Genomic DNA, 22,312 nt, shown 5'->3' on the forward strand with positions numbered 1-22,312 from the left:
ATTTGACTCATTTTTGTGGTTCATTATCATGTCCATTAGTGAGCAGGCAGGCACTGCATCAAAAATAGCCTGTTTAGACCTCTTATTAACACATACTTTTGAAGTTGAATATAGATGAAATATTAATGGCTTTTTAAAGGTACTATATGAATAAACAACTAGAAGTCAAGAAGATATTTCCAAGTTACTGTTTCAGTGAAGAATAATGTAAATGCAACAAAATATCCCTCAACATTCTAGGAAAATTGGTATGCATCTGATAGAGCCAGTGCCATATTAAATCACGTGTGAAAGCATTGCATTATTCAAATCTCAGAAAGGGAAAAAAAAAAGTCCATTGAAAAGCCATCTGGTAGCTATTGCTGTTGTTAGTGATCCCATTTACTGACATTTGCATAAAGCTTGTTGATTACTCTTAGGAAGGGCAATATTAGCATAAATGTTTTTTTATTGAGCTAGTCATTTAGGCAACACACCGAATAGCAATGAAGATCTTGTGTTTCTGACAAGTTTATTTAAACCACCGGTGCTCTGCAGCAATAAAAAGGTGTGCCAGCATAGTTTCTGGAATGCTCTTGAAAGACTTAGCCATATTTTCATCAAGTTGAAAAGAATGTGCACAACAATTAATTTTGAATTGATGAGAAAAGCAATGCAGCAAGATGTATTTCTACTTCTTGTTTCCTCAGCTGTCAGGAACACTGATGGTGGAGTAACAGAATTAATCAAACCCAGTATAAGTACTCATGTCTAGTTTGGTTTTCATTACTTCTCTGTACCAAATGAGTTGTTTTCCCAAAAGACAAAGTCTGTTTTTCAGAGCTGTGTACTTATAAAAGTTATGCCTGTGGTAGTGAGTGAGATAGGAGCAGGGCATTGGCCGAAACTCTGGTCTTCAGTATTGATTATTTTTTCCTGCCTTCTTTTTGGCATGTTCTAACAAATATTCAACAAGATGGTACTGGAGTGTACTGTGGGAGATTCTACAGACCAGAGACTGCTAATGAACAGTACAGGTAGGGCCACTCTGTATCAGAAAACAGGAAGCTGAGCCACTTGAATACAGCAGTATCATGTCAGTGGCTCTCAGGGCCAGTTTTGTATACAAGTACAGCAAAACTGAGCATTTCCAGTTTTTAAGAAGGGACGTCTAATTTTTTTTCACTAACAGACAACAATTTAATTTTAGGGAAAAGATTGGTCCTTTAATTGTACTAATCAACATACCTAATTCAGATACGGAAATTCAAATGTCCATTTTAATGAAATTAACTCTGTGCCTGATAATTAACTGTGGGGTACTTCGCATGTAAAATTTCTGAGTAATTAGGACTTCAGTAGAAGTAGTGGTGACTGATTGAGGAGGAAGTTGTCACTTAAATAACCCCCCAGATTAGGATACTGTCCTATTCGACCCTTTTCTAAATGCAAGAAGCAGCTAAGCACAAACCTATTTTATTCATCAGTACTTTTAAAAAGACACATGATTACTGGCCTTTATAGCTTCCACTGACATAGGAATGTTTAATAAATGTAGCTGAGCACTATTTAGATGTTAAGAGTCAATATTGATCAGTTTATAATGAAAGCTTGGAAGCATATTCTGAAGTTGAAATGTGTAAGTGAAAGTGTTACACAAGAAGGGAGCTCTGTCAGCAAGACAGTCATATTTCATGGAGTGCCTTTTGTTAAATATGAATTGTACAGTACCTTCTGGCACACTGCCTTTTTTCCTCTCATCATTGACAGACTTCTGTCTCCTCTTCAGCCTGTGATCAGCTGTCCCTCGGGGTGGCAGCCATCTTCGGCCCGTCCCACAGCTCCTCAGCCAACGCCGTGCAGTCCATCTGCAACGCCTTGGGGGTTCCTCACATCCAGACCCGCTGGAAACATCAGGTGTCAGACAACAAGGACTCCTTCTATGTCAGCCTCTACCCGGATTTCTCCTCACTCAGCCGTGCCATCCTTGACCTTGTGCAGTTCTTCAAGTGGAAAACAGTTACTGTTGTTTACGATGACAGCACTGGTAAGGCCAAAGCAGCATGCTATGTGCAGATCCATTCTATACACGCACAAAGAGAGGGAGGAAGGGTGTCACTACTCATATTCCATAATTTAAGAAATAGTTTGCAAGAATTTTATGGGTAAGGCAGTGTATAACAAATAATGTGGACTTATTAGCATAAGTATTCTCATAAGTATGCTTCAGTTGCTGAATTCTGTGTGTTTGAGCTCACAGCTGTCAATAAATTGGTCACACTCTGTCTGTGTTTTCTGCAGTGTCTTAACAGTTGCTAACAGCTATGTCTTTTGATTTTACTTAAAACTTAAACTTGGAAGAAAAATATAGTAACTTGAAAAATACACTAGTGTACTCAGTGAAGTAGAAATCTCAAATTCTGGTGCTGCTTCTGGTGTTGGTTGAGTTTGAAAACAGATGCCATATTTGTTTGGAATTTTACTATCTGTTTCTTCAGATAGAAGTGAAGAAAGAGCCCTGGTTTCAGCTCCTAGCAGCTGGACCAAAAGGAAGTTTGGAGGCTTGCTTTACAGATTAATTATATGAGTTAAAATTAACTCTTGAATTTTCCAGCAGAAATATACTAGGTTATTACCTTTCCCTTAGTCATCCTAAAATTTGTTTTGCCTTTCAGTTTCACCTTGACAGGGGAACCTTTGAAAAATGCTGTAAAATTTACATTTCATTTGAGGTCTAGTGGTGGTTAGAAATAAGACTTTGGTTAAGAGGAAAATATCACCATAATGGAAAATACAAGGAAGGTGCTTGGCCAAAGAAGACATATTAAATCTTATGGGAAATGCTGGTAACTTCTTCCATGCTGGCTGATCCATCATTGTCAGGAAAAGAGCATAGGGAGCCTCAAATTCTTCTCGTGGTTCATTGAACCAGAAGGCTGCTGATGTCCTCATTACATGAGGCTACTCTCTATCCAAATCTGAAATTAAAAAAACAGGATCAGGAAATAAAGTGAGGTTACCTGTAGGGAAGACTAACAGTGCTAGATAAACAGCAGTTACTACACCAGGACAGAACACCTGCCTGCAGTTCAAGCTCAGATAAGGTGCATGTGCAGCTACCAAAAGGCGAGGAGGGAGCAGAGAAGATGGTGCATAAAAGTCCTTATAACTGATATTTTTTCTTTATGCCTTTTAAAAAATTGTAAGGCATTGTAAGTGACATTTAGAGACTGCCTCACTACAAGTTTGTTGGCTGATGTTACCAAAAGTTTCAGGTAATCAAACTTTCAATTTAAGCTTTAAAATCAAGTTATAGCTTTATAGACCTAAGCAAGCAATATGTAGCTTGTTTTTTTTTCACATTTTTATCTATTATTGTTCTGAAATAGGAAAGGCAGCTAAATTCTCAAATTTTAACCAAATTATGATAGAAAGAAGTGAGTTGTGGTGATTAAGGTTTGTGTAAATTGGAGATATTTCACCTTGATTCAAATCCTTTGGAGCCTAGCTCTATTTTCAAGAACAGGTTACCTCTTAAAAAAGTCAATTCCATTAGAAAATTCATATGTTTTAATACTTTGAAACTGCTTTGCTCAATAATTTCAAGTAATTGTCTTCTGTCCAAAAAAAAAGTAAAATTCTTTCTGTCCAAAAGAATACTTCATGTTTAATGATCTCTTAATATCCAGAGATATGTTGTTGGCAGCCTTGATAGACCTGATCTCAATAAAATGTGTTTTGAAGCCAGGACATAAATAGAAATGGGAAAGAAGATTAAAAAGAAGGTTTTCTTGTATTTATTTTGATCTACTTGTTCTATGTGGTATTACTGTTAATATTTGAGAGAGAAAAATCCCCAAACATAACCTCTTTTAGAACAATTTTAAAATAAATTTCACAATGAATTAGTAGATTGAGTTATTTAATCTATTCGAAAAGCATAAAGACTTGTTCCAGGATATAATCTCTTTAAAATTATATTTATTTCTGGACTGGCCAGGTCCTTTATATTATAATACTGCTTGTTCCCATAATCTCATCTACAACATTATTTGTTTTTCTCTTGAAATCTATTTCTGTCTGAAGAGGCAGAAAAAAACCCAGTCTGTTTTAAAAAGGTTATCTTCTCTCTTTTTTTGTGATGTTTTCCCTAAAATGAACTTAAATTCAACTTTTTAGAGACTGTCAACTTCTCTTTGTTAGTAGCATCTCCTATGGATAATTCCAGGGCTTTAAAAGCAAATGACCCTGCTGGGGAGTCCATAGCATCACTTGCTTTTGAAGCACATACAGGAACAACTCAGCTATGAGAAACTATTAGTCTTAAAGAAGCAGATTTTATATATCTGCTGGAGTTTAGGTGCAAACTGGTGGTTTTTGAAGCAGGGGGAGAGGAAGCTTTTGAAAGGAAGTAGTCACTTGATTTTGGGAAGCGGTTCTCTCCTGTCATAGGATAAGACAAATATTCAGTTATGAGTCTGGGACTGGAGCTCAATATGATGTTTCAACTAAGATTTAGAAATTGTGTTGTATGATTTGTGCCATTTAAGATCTAATTACAAATCATTAAAATGAAGGCAATGAATACAAAATATTTATCACTGTTTATGTCTGTTTCATCCATTTGATCAGTGATTCCTTAATGAAAAATGGATATAATTCTTAATTCCTTTTTTCTTTGTTTCTCTTTTCATCACCTACATTTTGCACTCCTTTATTGGATGGTTGTTGAGGATGATGATGTGTGCCTTTTTTAATGATGATTTTAGAGCTATGGATTTCCTTTATCTGAATGGACAATTCCCCAAAGGGAAAGACATTTATATGTTGGTATAGCAGCTACAGTGATAATTTAATTGCTAAAACGAATATTTTTTTGGAGATTCATATTTGCTTTATGTATTTTTATTATTATTGTAAACATGGATACAAAGGCAGCTGATACTTTTATTACAGAGAGGATGAAAAGGTATAAAGCATGCATAAACTAGGTCTGGATACTTCTCCAACAAATTATCAATTTCCCATATGACAATGCCCTGCAAGATGGCAGGTTGACTCTGAGGAAAACATGATTTCATGTCATAAATACATTCTAAAAATGTGTTTATCTCCTTAAATATTAGGGCTCAGTTTAATGAATTTTCTAAGGAATTGCTAATGTTTTGTAGTAATAAAGGAGAGATCACCTGCTTCAGAGCTAAAAAAAAAAATAATTGTGTCCATGTTATTTATCTCACAGTGGGATATATCTTCTAGGGTAAAAACAAATGGTAAAACTGTGTGATTATTTGACACTTTGCAGCCAGTAAAAGGCATTGTTAACTCTAGTGTCACTCCCAGAGACCCATACTGCAATGCACCATTCAGCTGCCCCTGGACAGCACCATCGTGTCCAACTCTATTTAATCCCCCAAGTTTCTACCTTGTTTGAAGGAAAGCCATTTATGTAACTGATCCATGTAAGTGTAGAAGTCTTCCATACTATGTTTTGTGTCTTTCAATCCACAGAGTAGCTGCCTTCAAAAAATTAAGGTGAGGTATCCCTGCCTCTGAGGATGGGATTGTCACTAGATGATGTTTAAGGTTCCTTCCAACCCAAACTATTTTATGTTTCTGTGAGATGTATGAAATAGATATTTGTATTTGGTCTGGATCTAATTTGATTTGAGATTGGGTGGTATGAAGGTGGTAAGGGGGAAGTCAATGCTTGTTTAAAGCCCAGTTTGAAATAAGAGAGAAAATTTGGAATCCCAGTCTCCCTTTGTAATAATCTTAGAGATTACTACTAAGAACAGACATGAGTTTGTTGTCTCCCTCTTTGAAGCATTCTCCCTATATTCTCCAAGAAGGAATAGCTGTACATCTTACTCCTAATTTGAGAAAAGGCATAAGTTGTTTTTAATGCACTGTGGGTAGCAACTAGACCCTGGCCCATGCTTTATGATGCAGAAGTGGCAAAGTCAGAGAAGATGAATGTCTGCAGTCCAGCTCTTGCTCCTCATGTTGGACTGAGCCTCAGAGTACTGGTTGGTTCTGTGCTGCTCAGACCTGCCTCGTGTTCAGGAGTGTGTGATGAGGAATGCAAGATAGCTTGCCACAGGAGAAAACAGAGATTGTGCCACGCTGAAATAGGTACAGGGAAGCTTCTAGAGGGGTATGATCAATAACAGCAGAGTGAGCAAAGATCAGGCTGGGTACAGTGTAATAAGGAAGACTCAAGACTGTACAAATAAGATGAAGTAGATGAATAAACTAGAGAGGTTAATTCTACCTTGACTCGGTAAAAAGAGACGCAGTTTTTACTGTGGGGATATGGTAATAGAAATAAAAATGAACATAGAATGGACAAAGGTTTTAATATTATAATAAAGCCTCTGCCCTGGTAGAATTTTATAGAACAGGTATTGTTGCACTAAGTAGATGGGTTTTTTCTTTCAGGAAATTAGAAATGTGTGAGTCCTTTTTTTTTGGATCTCTGGTTTAAGAGTCCTACACTGACTTTCATTATTTTAATTTTTTTCTTTTACATTAAATAATAGCTACTTTCTGCTTCCTTCTTTGATTTAATTTCCTTTTTTTTCTATCTGTCAAGACTTTTTTTTTAATATAGCCCATATTTGTACAGGCAAAAAAAATTGTAATAGAGCTCTAAAACATTTTTCTTGCTGAAAAAGATAAATATTGCTTCTTTTGATCATTTTAAATGGAAAAGCATATTTCTTTTAACTAGGATTACATGTTAAAAAACAAATGCAGAAACAGACAAAACCCCAGCAAAAATCCACCCCCCTCCAAAAAAAAAAAAAACCAAACAACAACAACAACAAACCCAAACAAAATAACCAAAACCCAAATCTAAAAAACCTCCTAGCAGGATGTAATGAGAGGCCAGTTAGTATTTTTTCTCCCTTAAATAATTTATGGTTTCTTTGTTAATTAAATTCCACTAAACTGTCCCTGGACACTAATTAAGTCCTTTCAGATTTACAGATTTGCTGCAGTCAATTGCGTTTAAAAAAGAAAAAGAGAAAAATGACAATATGTTTGTCATCTGCATGTCCTAATAGATTTAATTGGTCTCAAAACATTAACTTAATTTCAAGTACATATTCTAATCCATGTGCTAAAGAAAACAGACTAGAAAAACTGTAAATAAGTTTTTGAATCACAGACAGTTAAAAAAAAGTGAAAAAATGCATGAGTAATTAGATGATGAGCTCTTAAATTATAGTGGCACTTGTATAGATATCAATATATTGATACTTTTATATATCAACAGAAGAAGTTGATAAAAACAGCATTCTGGATATTTTTTCTTAATTAACTTTTGTTTTGGTCTTGAGTGAATGAGTATAAACACCAAAAATCTGTTACATCTATGAATGGAAGCCAAACTAAATGCTGAAAAATTATTTCAGAAATAAAAATGTTTTGTGTTGGTCTTTAGCAGTGAATCCTGAGCTTTAACTGAAGTGAAGGAAGTTGAAAGATGTCGTTTTGTGGCTAAATTCACTCTAGTATGCAGGTGGCATTTATTTGTAATAAAATGACAATTTCTTTCTTGGGACTGGGATTAAAATTCCCATTATCTAATTCCCACTGTATTTGGTGTTATTTTGGCTTCACCTTGATTTCCTGTGCAGTTATGGCCCCCAGAACCTAAAAATATTACTAAGGTACTTGAATGTGTCTTGAGCAGGCCAACAAAGCTGGTGAAAGGGCTGGAAGGCTTGATGTCCTATGAGGACTGTGGGATATCAATAAATTGATACTTCTATATATCAACAGAACAAATTGATAGCTAGGAACATATAGGTTAGAACAAAATAACAGGTGTCCTTGAAAGGCTGGGGAAAATCCATCCCATGAATTTGGTGGTTTGTTGGTGTTTTTTATGGCTGGCAGTTTTTTAAATTTTGTTTTGTTTTGGGTTTTTTTGTTTTCTTTTTTTGTTTTTGTTTGTATGTTTTTATTATCAATTATTTTTATTCTTTAATTTTTCCAACATCAATGTTTTCATACTGATCTTCCTAGACAGAACAGAAAAAGAAAAGACAGATAAGGGTAACCTTCAAAAGTCTCTATCAGCACTATTTACTACCACTGGTGCTAATGTATCTATCAAATTTGCAGAAACATTAAATTATAAATGAATATTAAGTTACTCCACTGCCATTGATGTTGATTTCTCAAATTTGATTTATATTTATTTAATGTATAGATGAAAACGGCATCTAATTACATCCGTGTGTACTTTTGTATATTTATAATATTTTGACTTGTGCAGTTTTAGCTAGCATTTATTCTGGTTCTATGAAGCAAATGCAAAATTCAGAGTGCTGGTTGCTTATGAATGGCTAGGTGGGTATTTTTTTTCTGCAAATGAATAAAATTGTGCATAAATCATATCAAAGATAAGGATTGGGGTGCATAGCTTAGCACAGAATGTTAAATGGAACTAATTCATTCCTAATTTGTGAATTATCAATTAACAGTTATTCTGTGTTGCTTTAGTGGAATGAATGAAATGAGTACCTAAAGTAGGGTTATATTTACCAACGTGAACAAAGAAGACTTGAAGCCTCCCATGCATATAAACTGGAATGGCATGTAGTTCTGTTCCACATCCTTTCAATCACCAGTTCAGACAGGTTACAGCATTTGTAGAACTTTTATTGAACATTTTTATTGAGGAAAAAAGACTTTTAAGCCTTCTTTAATAAATTAAAATTTGGTAAAACTATAATAATTAATAACATGAATAATTTGGACAATGAAGGAATATTAACCTGAATGATTACATATTCCATAAAGTCTTTTAAATACAGAGTGTTTCAAGTGCTGTGCACAGTAGTTTCAAGTGAAGTTTCAATTAGTAATTTTGTGCTAAACCTGATTGTGGCATTTGGATGTTGCTGGTTAGTGTATTCCTTTACTAAGACAGTTATTGCACATTTATTCTGTAAAGTGCAGAAATATTTTTTCAAGTGTTATATCAATATATCAGTATATGGAGGATGTTGTGAAGTTAAAATTTCACTTTCAAACACTTTTAGTCTTTATGCAGATGTTCACAATTACTTTAGCTAGTTGTCTGAAGAAAAAGTGTTCAATTCTGTTATTCTTTTATGGCAAATGGGCCTGTAATTGTTCTTTCAGAGTAATTCTATAAAGACTTTAATTAATTATTTGAAAAGCAAAGTAAATGCTAACGAGTTAACAAAATGCATTATTCTAGTCCATCCTTCAGGAAAACATGTTACTACAGCTCTCACCCATATTTTGACCAATAATTGAATTTGAACTTACTGCAATAAGACTCAGTATCACAAAAACAAATCTATGGATTTAAAATAAATAAGTTTCAAAAATACATAATGTGCTTTATAGTATTTTTATATAAGCCTAAGGAGCAGAGGTGGAGATAATATTTCCATAAGTTATAAAAATGAACATATTTCAAATAGTGTTTTAATTGTTTTGCTTTTGTGGGTTTGAAGAAACTTAAGAATTTAAACCTTACAGAAAATTTCATAGGGAACTCCTTATAAAAAAAATTGTTTCATGAAGACTGAAAAAATTTTTAATATGTCCAAATACAGAAATATATGATAGGAAAACGAAGTGAAAAATGAAGAGGAAAACTGAGACAGGATCAGTTTCATATTCTTGTATGGGGCATACTTTTAAGATTTATCCAAACTGCAGTACAGTTTTCCTCTTATTTCACATTACATATTTTAGCAATAGCAAAGTAAAAGTATTCCATATTTCATCCTCTGGCTGGGAGAACACTGTGAAATAAACTTGCGATGTCAGTCCCTTCATGAATTGCTCTGCATCACTCTCAGTTCAAATATTACTGTCTTGATTAATTTCAGTTTCAATTAGGGAGTTTTTTCTCTCCTGCACTCTTACCAGTTCCTTTCTTTTACAGCAAAAATGAAACTGCTTTTGTTTCCAAGAGTAAATGTGCTAAGCTGGTGTAAATTCCATCTGAGGATGTTCATTTATGTGTCTTTTCAAGTTAAGACCATTTTAGAATTGCTAACTTGTTGTATTGCTTCTTTTGTCATTGATCCTGACATCTTTGACAAAATTTTTTATTTTTGACAGTAGTATAGCTCTTTTTTTTCCCTCTTCACCCTCATTAAATTACACTGCTCATACATCATCCACTTGAGAGATCATATTTCATACAATTATGATAATTAATTTGAAATGCCCAGGACTGTTAATTCTTATTGCTGTCACCATCATAATACTAAATTAATGATAAAACTTTATGAAAATGTTCAAAAAAACATATTTAGAAAACAGAATAGCAACAACATTTCAAATCAGTCATATCATAATAGAGCATTTGACATCATAAAGCATAAATGTCAAATGTAGCTAGAGACTAGAAAAAGGTGGCAAATCTAATATATCAATAAGGCATAATGTTGTCTTAATTTTCAGCATTTCCTTCAAGTATGTGTTTTTTTCTTATATTTTCACACATTATATGCAAAGGTGAGGAAGGGATGGACAGGACTCAGAGATTTTTATTTTTTTTTTTCTAGTTGCCGTATGCTGCATCTGATAAGTACTCAGGTGACATAAGAAAAAGATTCATGGTGATCTTTAAGGTCAAAACTGTTCCATGAACTGAAGGTGTTTTCTGAACTTTAGTAGCACATTGATTCTCTCTTGTGGACCTGTGTGGGATGGGGTAGAGGGCTTTTTTCACTGCAGTACTGCAAAGCCTTTATTAGAAAAGAATTGTTACTGGAAATAAGCTGAATTGGGATTGGCTATTTGCAACTATAAAAGATGTTTGCACCCATGCTCTGATGTGCTTGCTTAGCATATTTAAGGAAAACAATAAAGCTGATTATTGCCTTGCTCTTCAGTTACAGCTGGTAATGCTGAAACAGCAGTACAATGGATTTAACATTCTGATGCTTAGACCCGAGATGCAGAAAAATTAAGTGATATGCACAGTATCAGAATAGAAATCTTGACTGTCTGTGGAGTTAAACCTAGATCCATGGTTTTCTTGTTCAGTGATTTTTCTTAAACCCTAAAGCTAGCCTGTTCTATAGATGCTATTGTAGTAATTGCAACTTCAGTATTAGTCATGAATATAGTTTTAAACATTTCTTCTTTCCTGTACTAAGTAACTGTTTAAAAATTATTATATTTTTTAGTCTAAAAGAAAGGGGGATTGGGATTTTAGTTTGGGTTGGTTTTTATTTTTTTGTGCCTAGTCTAGACCCTTATAAATTTTTTCACAATAATGAGATTTGTATTTCAAATGCATATACATACCTGCGCAGACATGCATAATTAAAAATACGGCTCTGCCTTTTTTGTTGTTTGCTTGTTTTAGAAGGGAGAATTTTTCTCAGATACTGAGAATTGGAACAGGATGTTCAGAGAGATGGTGGAGTCACTGTTCCTGGAAGTTTTCAAAGAAATTACTTGGCACTTAGAGCTATGCTTGAATTGGTGTGGTGGTCTTTGGTCAAAGGTAGAGCTCTGTGATCTTGGATAATGTTTCTATGATTCTGTTTTATTACACAGTCTAGGAAAAAAAAGTCAGAAGAAAACTACCTAGCCTGAAACATTTTCTCTGATTACTGGCATGGCTGCCGTCCAAGAGATAGTTTTCAAAAGTATTTTCAGTAGGAAGTAATAACTTTTATTTGTCCTCTGATACTCAGTGGTCCAGAACTGTCTTTTCAGGGTGACTAATACTTGTAGTTAGTGATATGCTCAAAAGAACTATATTACCAAAACCCCCCACCCTTTCCTTTCCCTCTTCTCAAGAATCCCAACTTGATCAAATTATTTTTTTCCTAAAGCATAAACTGCTGCAATGTCAATTCTTTAAATGTGTTTGTATAGCCAAAAGGCCACATATGGGCAATGTAGAATTTGGAATTAATTCCTTAAGATATGATAGAACGTGTCTATATATTCTAAGGTTGTTCTGATTTATAAACAGTGGTTTGCATCTCTTTTGTACCTCTGAGGAAGAGTTTGGTGAGTAGTCACACTGTATGGTTTGATGAGGAAATGGGGACATAGGTGTAGGTAGTTGGACATTGTTGGACATTTTCTACATCTGCACTTTTTCCCCCAGAAGGAAATTATTTCACACAAATACACCTCCAGGACCCATTTGAGCAAATACTACTATTATCATGGATGATTCTTGTGTATTGGCTTGCCCTCATGAATCTAATTTGAAATAGAACAGCTTTACTCTTGACAAAGGTCTTGTTAAATAAAATTTTCTTTGGTGAAAATTCTTTTGAAGTCAGTTACCAGACACATTTCCTTCCTTTTACTGGTATAGTACTATTGTTTCCCTTGTAGAAGTCACATTTAACAGCAAAATAAGTCTACATAATATCCTTGAACTCCTCTTCATGTCCCTGCCACTAATCACAGCACATTTTAAATATTGCAAGTTGCAAATGGCTTCAGACTCTAATGCATTAATACTTGTAAAGTATATGCATGCATACACATATACTATTTGGATTGCTCTCCAATCCTTTAGCTACAAGATTGAAAAATTCTGCTAAAATGTTGGACTCTAAAGCTGCTAATAAGAAGCTCTTTAACTGTAAAAAAACAATTGTTTTTTCTGGACTACATATCTTAGAACTTTTTCCATTAAAGAAACCATTGCTACTGTATTTAAATGGGATTAAATATAACTGGTGATCATTTTAAGGATGCTTTACACTGCTGGAAATTAGTGAAATGATCTTAATGTATACAAAACCTGAATATGAATAAATACGAAAAGTTCATCAAGCTATCTTTTTCCTTTGTTTCTGTTTCCTCTGTGCTTTTCTCAGTGGTGTAGCTGTATTAGATACAACAGCACAAGGAACACAGAACAGCCCACTGTTAGTAAAACCCTACCAGCTAGTGCAATTCCTTTCTAATCCTTTCACTAGTGATTTTTTTTTTAATTGAAGATGATAAAACAAAACTTTAGAGTTTATGGGTAATCTCTGCAAGTAATTTTGCAGCAATTAACTGTTCCAATTGATGTAAACATTCTATCAATGCTAACAAACCAGCATTCTCCTCCCTTCTACCCATACCCTTTTCAAAGCCCAGTACACAATGAGATTTTTCTGAGATGTAACCAAAATAACTGGGCAGGGGGCTGTCAGGGAAGGAAAAGAGTACAGAGAGGTGTGAGAAGAAACAACTTGCTAAAAATAGAAAGATTGCTTTCTGGCGGTTCTGCAAAGCAGTATATTATTAGTTTTGAAATTTTTGACATGGTTAAGATAAAGAGTAGCCTTTAAAAGAGCATTAGTGTTTTCTTACAGAAAAAGGTTGATGTGTTCAGCCTATTGCAAAGTGCATTTGCTTGCATTCTTCCTGTGCAGCACAAAGGCAGCATTAATGGAAATGATGAATAGTTTGATGAGCAGGCCAGGTGGCGCAGCAATGGCCTGCAAGACTGCTGAGCTGGAGACAGGTTTTAAAACAAACTTGGGGTTCTTGCTTCCTGGACTGGTTGAAGTTGAACGTGTCGAGGAGGTAATGTGATTGATCTCTTTGGAGGAAGATGCCAGCTGGAGAGCTCACAAGCTGCTCCTTCAGGATTCTCCTTAACGATGAATTGATGGCAGCTTCTGAAAGGAGTTACTCACACCGCCCTCTTCCCAGCCATTCAGAGGTAGGGCTCTATCACAGTGGCTGCTAAAAGAAGGAATTGAGAGTTTGAAGGGACAGGAAAAAGGTGTCCCTGGTGAAAGAAAATGCAGGAAGTACATTCCCAAAATGCAGCTATTATTTCTATACTGTTGTAAAATAGATTTTTTTTTTTAGGGGCTTATACACACAAATGCCTGTACTCTGTTTGCTTTGGGGTTTTTTATTTGGTTTTGTTTTGTTTTCCTTGTGGGTTTTTTGTTTCTTTGTTTGCATTTTTGGGATTTCTTTTGTTTTTTTTTCATGACATATGGATCTTGTAAATCCTAGTAAAATAAGAGGAGACCTTTTCATCTGAGGACTGCAATTCATATTATATTTTAAATCAATTATTTTAAAGTTATTCTACACAAGTGTTCAATTAAAAATATTCTAGATATCCTCAAAATCATGGTGAAGAAAACACTTGTTTTGTTTTTAGCTTCATAGTCCTTGTAGATCTTGAATTATATTCCTCTCTTCATTCCTCCCTTCTTTCTCTGATAAGCTACATATGTGTCCTTTTGAAACTGTCCCTTACTGATTCAGAAATTTTTATTTTTCTGTATACATGAAAGCTTGTTACTTTTATCCTGCATAACCAGCTTGGTATGACATTTCCTTTGATGTCAGACAACAGCAATGAAACTTTGTTACTATCAGTAGCTCAAGAATTTTAGTCAATGAGTAAATACATTTGTTTGACTTGAAATGAACAATATGCACAAAGGATAGAAGGGTAGAAATTGAGTCCCACAGACAAACTGCACACAGTAGGAACAAGCAATCTTTGAGTCTTAGGAATCTCAATCATCCAGACGGAGAAAGTGAAAAGAATAGAAGAAATTTTGGTAACATCTAAAAATTATAGCAAACAATATTTTTTCTGATTACACCTGATGTATTCAGGACTAAATGTTGAAGAAACTAAATAACGTAGAGCTCATTTTTTGTTACTCTAAGGCATTAGTTTTACTGTTAAAAGCCTTTAAAATTTGATATCTGATAGCCGCAAAAAACTGCAAAAAACTGAACTTAAACAGTTTGTTACCATAAAGACAGGGGCACAATTTATTTATATCCTACATGTATTGCCTGGTTAGTCCTCAACTATTTAATGTTCTGATCCCCTGGAACTTTTATGGCCATTGCTACTGTAGAAACTATTCTAGCAGAAGCCAGGATGTTAGAGTGTTCAGGAGAAGAGAAGATCAGTGGCAGTCAGGAGGTGGGAAGCTGCCCTTCTATGGTTCATTCCATAGATAAACCCAAGGGCTGCAATTTTCATGCAGGACCTTGTTCTTTTGGTTTATATCTTTCCAGTGCTTAATTTGTAATTTCATTACAAATAATGACCCACTGTTCAATATTTAATCTAGAAAAGATTTTTTTTGCGTATGGTGGTGTTTTTGTTTGTTTGTTTATTTTTAGATAAATTATTCTGTTCTTCTTCAGGAAATTATTTTGGTGGGTTTTACTTTCCAGAAAAACTAATTCATTCTTTGCACACTTTTAAAAACACAAATGCTATATCCCAAATAGTAGGTACAGTGTAGAAGGAAACCTCTAGCCTTTAATTAGTATTTGAAAGAGCCAGCTTTTGAAGTGTGGTCCAGAACTGGAATCAGTTCCCACTGATCTCAGTTCTCACTAATGCCTGAATGGGAAAATCCCACTTCTCAACATTTTACCAGAGAAATAAAAAGTACCAGAGAAAGGTATGCTCAGCACTGTCTGATATTTTTGTTCTGTGAGGCGTTTCTCTGCAGCAGGGAGCTGTAGGGTAACAGTGGCAGTGGGACTCGCTACCTGTGACACACCTTCACAGCAGCTGCCCGCACCGCGCGCGCTCCACAGTCGCATCTCGTCACTCCCTTGCAAGTGAGGGGGTTTTGTTTTCCAAAATCATCCTGTTGAGAGCCCAGCAAGCTGGAAACTGTTGAACATATGCCAGTAAAGAATTTATTCCTTATAGTGGGTGGCCAAGTGGACCACTGAAGTGAGTCATTTAGTAGAGTGGAACATGTTTTGTTCCCTGCCATAATCCATCTCAACTTTACAACTTTACTGGTGGCTGGAAACATGATGACATATATATGCTAAAATCTTAAAAATGGATGTACTCTCTCTAACTATTACTAAAATTAAATATTCTGCTACATGTAGAAGCTATGAAAAATACTACACATTAAAAGTTTAAGGTTTATTTTTATTTCACATTGATGAGGACAGGAGAAAAAACATATCTTTGGAAACCCTGGAATTTGCTTGTGTCTCAGATTTAATTTATCTTAAAATATATTTTGAGAAATCTCACTGGTTACTATTTGTAACTGACAGTTATTGAGAGCATAAATACTTCTTCCTGTGCTTGCCTGCACATCTGTACTGTCCCAGCACTGAGGTCCAGTCAGTGCATTGAAGAAATGTACACTTGCAGGTTTTCTTCCCCACATTGTCACACTCAGGTTTCTTTGGTAGTTTTCTACCTTTTGTACTGCCTTCCAATGTGGTACTTTGTTTATTCCTCATCACTTCTTATCACTTCTCTATCAGATACATAGGTAACCCAGAAGGCAGACACTATCATAGCATTCTCCTTGTCAACTTTAATTACTCTAGTTCCTGCATCTGTAAATCTCCTATTTCAAATTTTGGTGTGATCTTTTCTTTCTCTGAGGTAGTCCAATAACGATAAGATTTATGAAGATTACAATTTTTTTTTTTTTTTAATTCTTGAACAGCCCAATTAGGACCTTTAAGGACTTATATTCTTGGGTAATTCTCTGGAACAGAACAAAGTTTGGAAGTTTTGAAATCCTTGGGTTTCACTCACTGCCATTTCCTGAGGTTATCGTGGTTAGAGGACAGAGCTAATAGCACCAAGGTTGTGGGTTCAACTCCTGTGTGGGCCATTCAGTTAAGAGCTGCAATTGATGGTCCTTGTGGGTTCCTTACAACTCAGAATATTCTGTGGTTCTCAGACTGATTAAACTATATGCTTAATTCATTAGGGTATTGGAAAACATTTACTTCAAAAATTCCTGTAGGCAAGAAAACACTTCTTGCTATTCTGTAACCAATCTTGGATCTACAGTAAAAGACCAAAACTGTATTGTATTGGTGCAAACAATGTGGATAGATAAAGGGACCTGTCAATTTGTATTTTCTTACATTTGTTTACCAAAATTTTGTAATCTAAACTTGCTGCAGAAAAAAAAAACATCTCTTTTCCTTTTCTTTCTATCCCATTTCAAATTTTCTTGGCAGCTTTACTATCCATCCCATCTCCAAAGGTGTAACAAAGGTGATTGCTGTAAGACCTGAAAATATGCTTAGAACATGCACTTTAGGGACTCTGCTGTTTTGAGTAAAGAATGCTTTGAAAGAGCAGTTTACAGTCAAGAAAGAACAGTTAGTCTTCCCTTTAACATTTGGTATATTAAAAATATCCAGTACTTGTACAGAAAACTTGAACATCATGAATCACTATAATGTTTCATACAATCAAAATAATTTCAAAGTCACATCCAAAAACATAGTAAGTTTTGTTTTGGAGTGGTTTTAATTCCAAAACTGGCAGAGTAGTGTAAAGCTACTTCTGTTTCTTGCTGTTCTTGAAAAGTGATTCAGTATAGAAATATGAGAACATATTCATGTGAAAGTATTATACAGTGCTGAAATGATTCACAGCTTTGTATGTAAACTTGATTTATTATTTGGGAGACTGTCTAGTCTGATTAAAAACTATTAGTCTGGGATATGGCTTTAATTGATTTAGAGTAATATGTTCTTCGAAGAGGAAAGTCACAGTTGTACAATAAGGCTAGAGGAAGATTTGTCTGTCTGAAGGTAATCCTAAATGAGGCTCCTTACTCTCCATTAATATCAAGGGAAAAGAGACTTGTACTAAAGTGTTGGGAGTACAGATACTTCTTAATTTTTCCTTTTAACAACATTTTTGTGTATCAGTTCTAACCAAATGAGAAAGGGAAAAAAATCTGGAAACTGAATGCTTATAGGATATTCTCCTGCTAGTAGTTCAGGTTCTTGTTTTGATAATTTTCCTGACTCCTGTTTTCTTTAAGGTCTCATTCGATTACAAGAGCTCATCAAGGCTCCATCACGATACAACCTAAGACTAAAAATCCGTCAGTTACCGGCTGACACAAAAGATGCAAAGCCATTGCTAAAGGAGATGAAAAGAGGCAAAGAATTCCACGTAATCTTTGACTGCAGCCATGAAATGGCAGCAGGCATCTTGAAACAGGTAATCCTCATTCTGCTTTAGATATCTTAATCTTTTTAATCCCTAATAAATAAAAGTATTATCCAGACCTAATGGTATTTAACAAGCAGGGAAATTGTGTGTCAGTTTTACTCAGGCCTTACTGAAAACCAGCCAAGGATTTCAGAGACAATTTTATTGGTGACACAAAAGGTAGGTGCTTTAATTATGCTTTAATAATGAAAGAGTTTAAATAATTTATGTTCAAGAGGAACATGAAGACATATTAATGTTTCAACTATGAAGAACCGGTACTTTGCAGAATTGATGCTTAACACATGGTCATAAATTCTTGGTTAATATTATTTTATACATCAAATCTTTATGTGTATAGGTATGTATGTATTTATATATTTGTTTTTATTTGAGGCCTCTAGGATGTGTATTCCTAGTCAGAGACTGATATCTGAACAGTATGTTACCAAAAGACCACTTTAATGTCTTCCATTGAGAGGACAGAATTGATATTTTATAGCCATATTCTCTTTGCACTAATAATGGAACTGCAAAACACCCAAGTACATTTGGGTTGATGCTTTGAAAATAATGTGTACAGATGAAATGAGTAAGTGAGATACAGCAAAATTCCAAATATTTAACTGGCTCAGAGACAATCTTCCCCATAATTTTTTAGTGAAGCTATGACTTCCAATAAAGAGGATAGGAGGATTACCTAAACTGAAACACTATTCTACACTCCTAATGCATAGCTTTTAGTGACTTTAATTCAAGTTTATTCTATGTTTGCTAGAAAACTGTAGGGTCTAAATTGAAAACAAAAGGTATTTAAGAGTTGGAAATATGTGTCTCATTAGAGATACTTACAGGTATTATTGTGGGTATAATTAAAATTGCTAGTAAGTCTACATGTATAATATAATTTCTTTTCTTTATTGTTCATTGATTGAAAAACTTTTATTAGCTCCTAGTAATTTTAAACCTCTGCTAGTGTTTTTTTCTAAACATAAGCCAGCCTAGTTATTCTAGCTGTTTAGACCAAATCATTGAATGTACATTTAATTATTCTAAATATTTAAAATCTAAACAAGGCAAAAGGGAAATGGGTTGATGACAATATTAAGCTGCAATACTAACAATAACTCCATTGAGATACATTAGTTATACACTACCTAGAAATTTTTAGGTGAAAAATCTCTTTTATTTCACAGTATACAGCATTGTGAAAAATGGATGACTAGAGGGAAACGGGAACAAAATTAAAACCATTGTGTTTTTAATCATGTCCCAGGACCCAAGAGTGAGCATTAAGCCTCTTTAAATCAAATAGTGAACTGTTTCATCAAAGCACATTGGTTATCCTACAGATTACAGAGGGAAGGTTCAGAAAAAAAGTCTTTCATAAATGTTAAGATTGTTATACAGATTCTGTAGATTTTTACTTTTCCATTCAGGTCCTATACTGCAATGCTCTAAATATGCCCAAAATTTATAATTTTGAAGCTGAATGTGAGCACTTGCCATTGAAATTGACTCAAGGGGTGTTGAGAATATATTTATTATTTAATGTTAATATTTCAAATATAGTGTTTATAGGTGATTATTGAAAAATATTTATATATCCATTTCTGAATTATTGACTGATCAGATTTTTTTCCCTGTTCATGGAGGGATGAGTACTGGGACACGTGACAAGGAGTTTCAGTTTGAGAGGATAATAGGAAAGATTAACAGTGGAGCTGGTGGAAGACAACACACGTTGAAAATAAAGAAAGCAAAGAGAGAGAACCTGGTGAAACTGCAACTACATTTTGCTGGCCAAAAATATGTAATGAAAAGTAAAACAAAAAAACCCATCAATCAGACAAACATACTTAAATTGAGGCAAATCTCATTGTTATCTACATCACCAGGCAACCAGGGAAACCATACATAATTTAAAAGGTTAGGGAAGCACCCTAATAATAGTACTGAGACATTAGAATGTTTGAAGAGGAAAAAGAAGTGAGATCTTTAGAGAAGTGAGAAGGTCAAAGAGGGAAGCCCTGGAAAAGAGACAGCATCATTGCACAGCAGCATAAGGAACATGTGTAGGATGTTGTGTAGGGATCCTTTGGAGCATGAAAGACTTGATTAGAAGCAGTTTTGATATAGGTGACTGCAAATGTGATACACATATAGAGGAAGACATTTTGGTTTTGTGAAAAACAAGTTCTTATAAAAGCTAAGAATGTTTTTAGATTAGAGTTCCTAATGAAGTTGTAATATTTCTTATGGGAATGTGGTTTTCCTGTGTTTGAGAATTTAATTTCTACTGGAGCACTATACTCTAGTTCTAAGTACTGTTGTGGAGTTGTAAATACATTAGTATAGGCATTCTTTGGAAAAGTGGTGTTTTTTCAAAATCTTGTTTAAAATATTATAAAATCTGATTTAAAACTGATGTTTGCATTAGTTTTCAATTTTTTTTTAAAGATCATATAGACTATTAATTTCATAAGTTTTTCAAACAATATTATAAATAAAAGGCTCCCACAATCTTCAGAATGCTGACAATTCTTTTTAATACAAATTCTGGCATTGTCACAGTAGTATAATTGTGGCCTTCAGTGTCTTTAAGGAGTCCATCTGGTAGCAACTTGGCAAAGAATTCTTTTGATAGTTCCTGGGCAGGAAGAAAATACTAAGACAACTTTTGTGAAGAACATGAAGAGAAATGCTTTTCTGGGGAAAATGCCCTTAATGAATAAACATCATGAAACATAGTTTTTAATCTACAAATATTTTTTATGCAGTTGAAAGGAAAGCATGAACTCTTAAAATGCACAATTTATCAAAAACTACTTCGTATTACATAGATGGAAAGAGTGATGAAGGTACTTGAGAGATACCTGAATTTATAAATGATTCTATGAATATTTGTTCATTTTTATTTAAGTAATATCTCTCTTGCTGTTCAGAATTTGACTTGAGAGAATTTTCTTCCATGGTTGGAAAAATGTTCACATGTATAATATAAGCTTGGGTCCTTCTTCTAAATGCATTCATCAAAATAGAAAAAAATTTCTATTAGATGATTCATTTTAAAGAAAAGGTTCAATAATGAATGAAAATATTGTCGACTCAAATTATGTGTTGTAACTTAATGTATCCATTAGTATGTAAAAATACAAGCCTCTTTCACATTTACTGCACTAAACAGTCTAATAATATTCTTTCTATCAGAAGATCTGGTTCATAAATTCCTTTAATAGTCAGTAATCTTCTCTAACTGCTAAGAAATTACTTGCTTGACCTAATTTTAGCATAATTCCAAGCCAATAGTCTCATTTTAGTAGTGTTCTTTTGCAGTGTTTCATTTGCCATGTGAGTGTGATAAAAAGGTATTATATGGCCTCAGAAACATTAATCTTTTGTTTATTTTTTTCAAGGCTTTAGCTATGGGGATGATGACAGAATACTATCACTATATCTTTACCACACTGGTAAGTGGCTTGTGAAAACATAGTGATGACATCCAACAAAGACATTACTTTCCTAATTATATTGCTTAACAAAGTGGATAAGGTCTCTCTGGAATGGGGTGTGAGTGCAAGATGTTTTCTTTGCTGAGTTTTCCTACTTTCAGTGAAAAGTCATCGGGACAATTTAATTATTGTTCAACAGTGTGCCCTGAAAACTGATAGACCTGAAAAAAGCATCTGGCTGTGGCACTTTTAACTATCAAGGAGGGTTAAATGTATAATTCATAATTCATTGTTTTATGCATTTTTTCCTTTCTGTCTTTTAGCTGTTTCTATGTGAAGATTAAGACATTTTAAAATTTACTCATATATTCCATATTTTTGATTCAACATTTTACAAGGTAGTTCTCTGTCATATGATTCATGAATAATTTGGTGTGAATCTGTGCAGCATTTTATTTAACAATTCATATGAGCTTTTTAGGCACATGAATTATGCAATATTCTTTGGTGTCCACTGTAAATGTAACTTAGAAGGGATTTGATCATTCTTGGATCTATCTCTTGAAATAAATGAACATTTAAAATGTAATGCCCTTACAAAACAAACATGTATGTGAAGACCTTTTTCCTGCTCATCACAGCCTAACTAAGAAAAAGTTTAAACCTTGGTAAAATATTATTCTAGAGACTGCAGTCTCCAGATTTGTGCACATTTGTCTGTATTAAATTTGTGTTCAATTTTATCTAATTAGATTACAGTTGTTGATGTTTTTTAAAAGGAAAGCATGAGACAAATGTGAGACAAATGTGCCTTGGAAAAACCATGCTTGAACTGACCCATGTTTAAAATCACATACATGTTTAAGCTCCTATGAAAACAAATCCTTTGTGATAGGGTAAGAGTCCA

The 22,312-nt window shown here is 34.2% G+C and overlaps 1 protein-coding gene across 3 annotated transcripts in view; it reads left to right on the forward strand.

Annotated features, from left to right (window-relative positions):
* Nucleotides 1-22,312, forward strand: part of GRIK2 (glutamate ionotropic receptor kainate type subunit 2) — a 351,000-nt gene that overhangs the window by 115,548 nt on the left and 213,140 nt on the right. For all 3 annotated transcript variants that reach the window (XM_058802832.1, XM_058802833.1, XM_058802834.1), the window contains exons 3-5: nt 1,769-2,026; nt 17,781-17,962; nt 21,370-21,423. In XM_058802832.1, coding sequence (XP_058658815.1) covers nt 1,769-2,026; nt 17,781-17,962; nt 21,370-21,423 — 494 coding nt within the window. The remainder of the gene's footprint in view (nt 1-1,768; nt 2,027-17,780; nt 17,963-21,369; nt 21,424-22,312) is intronic.

This window comes from Ammospiza caudacuta, chromosome 3 (genome assembly GCF_027887145.1).
Source record: "Ammospiza caudacuta isolate bAmmCau1 chromosome 3, bAmmCau1.pri, whole genome shotgun sequence".
Lineage (NCBI taxonomy): Eukaryota > Metazoa > Chordata > Aves > Passeriformes > Passerellidae > Ammospiza > Ammospiza caudacuta.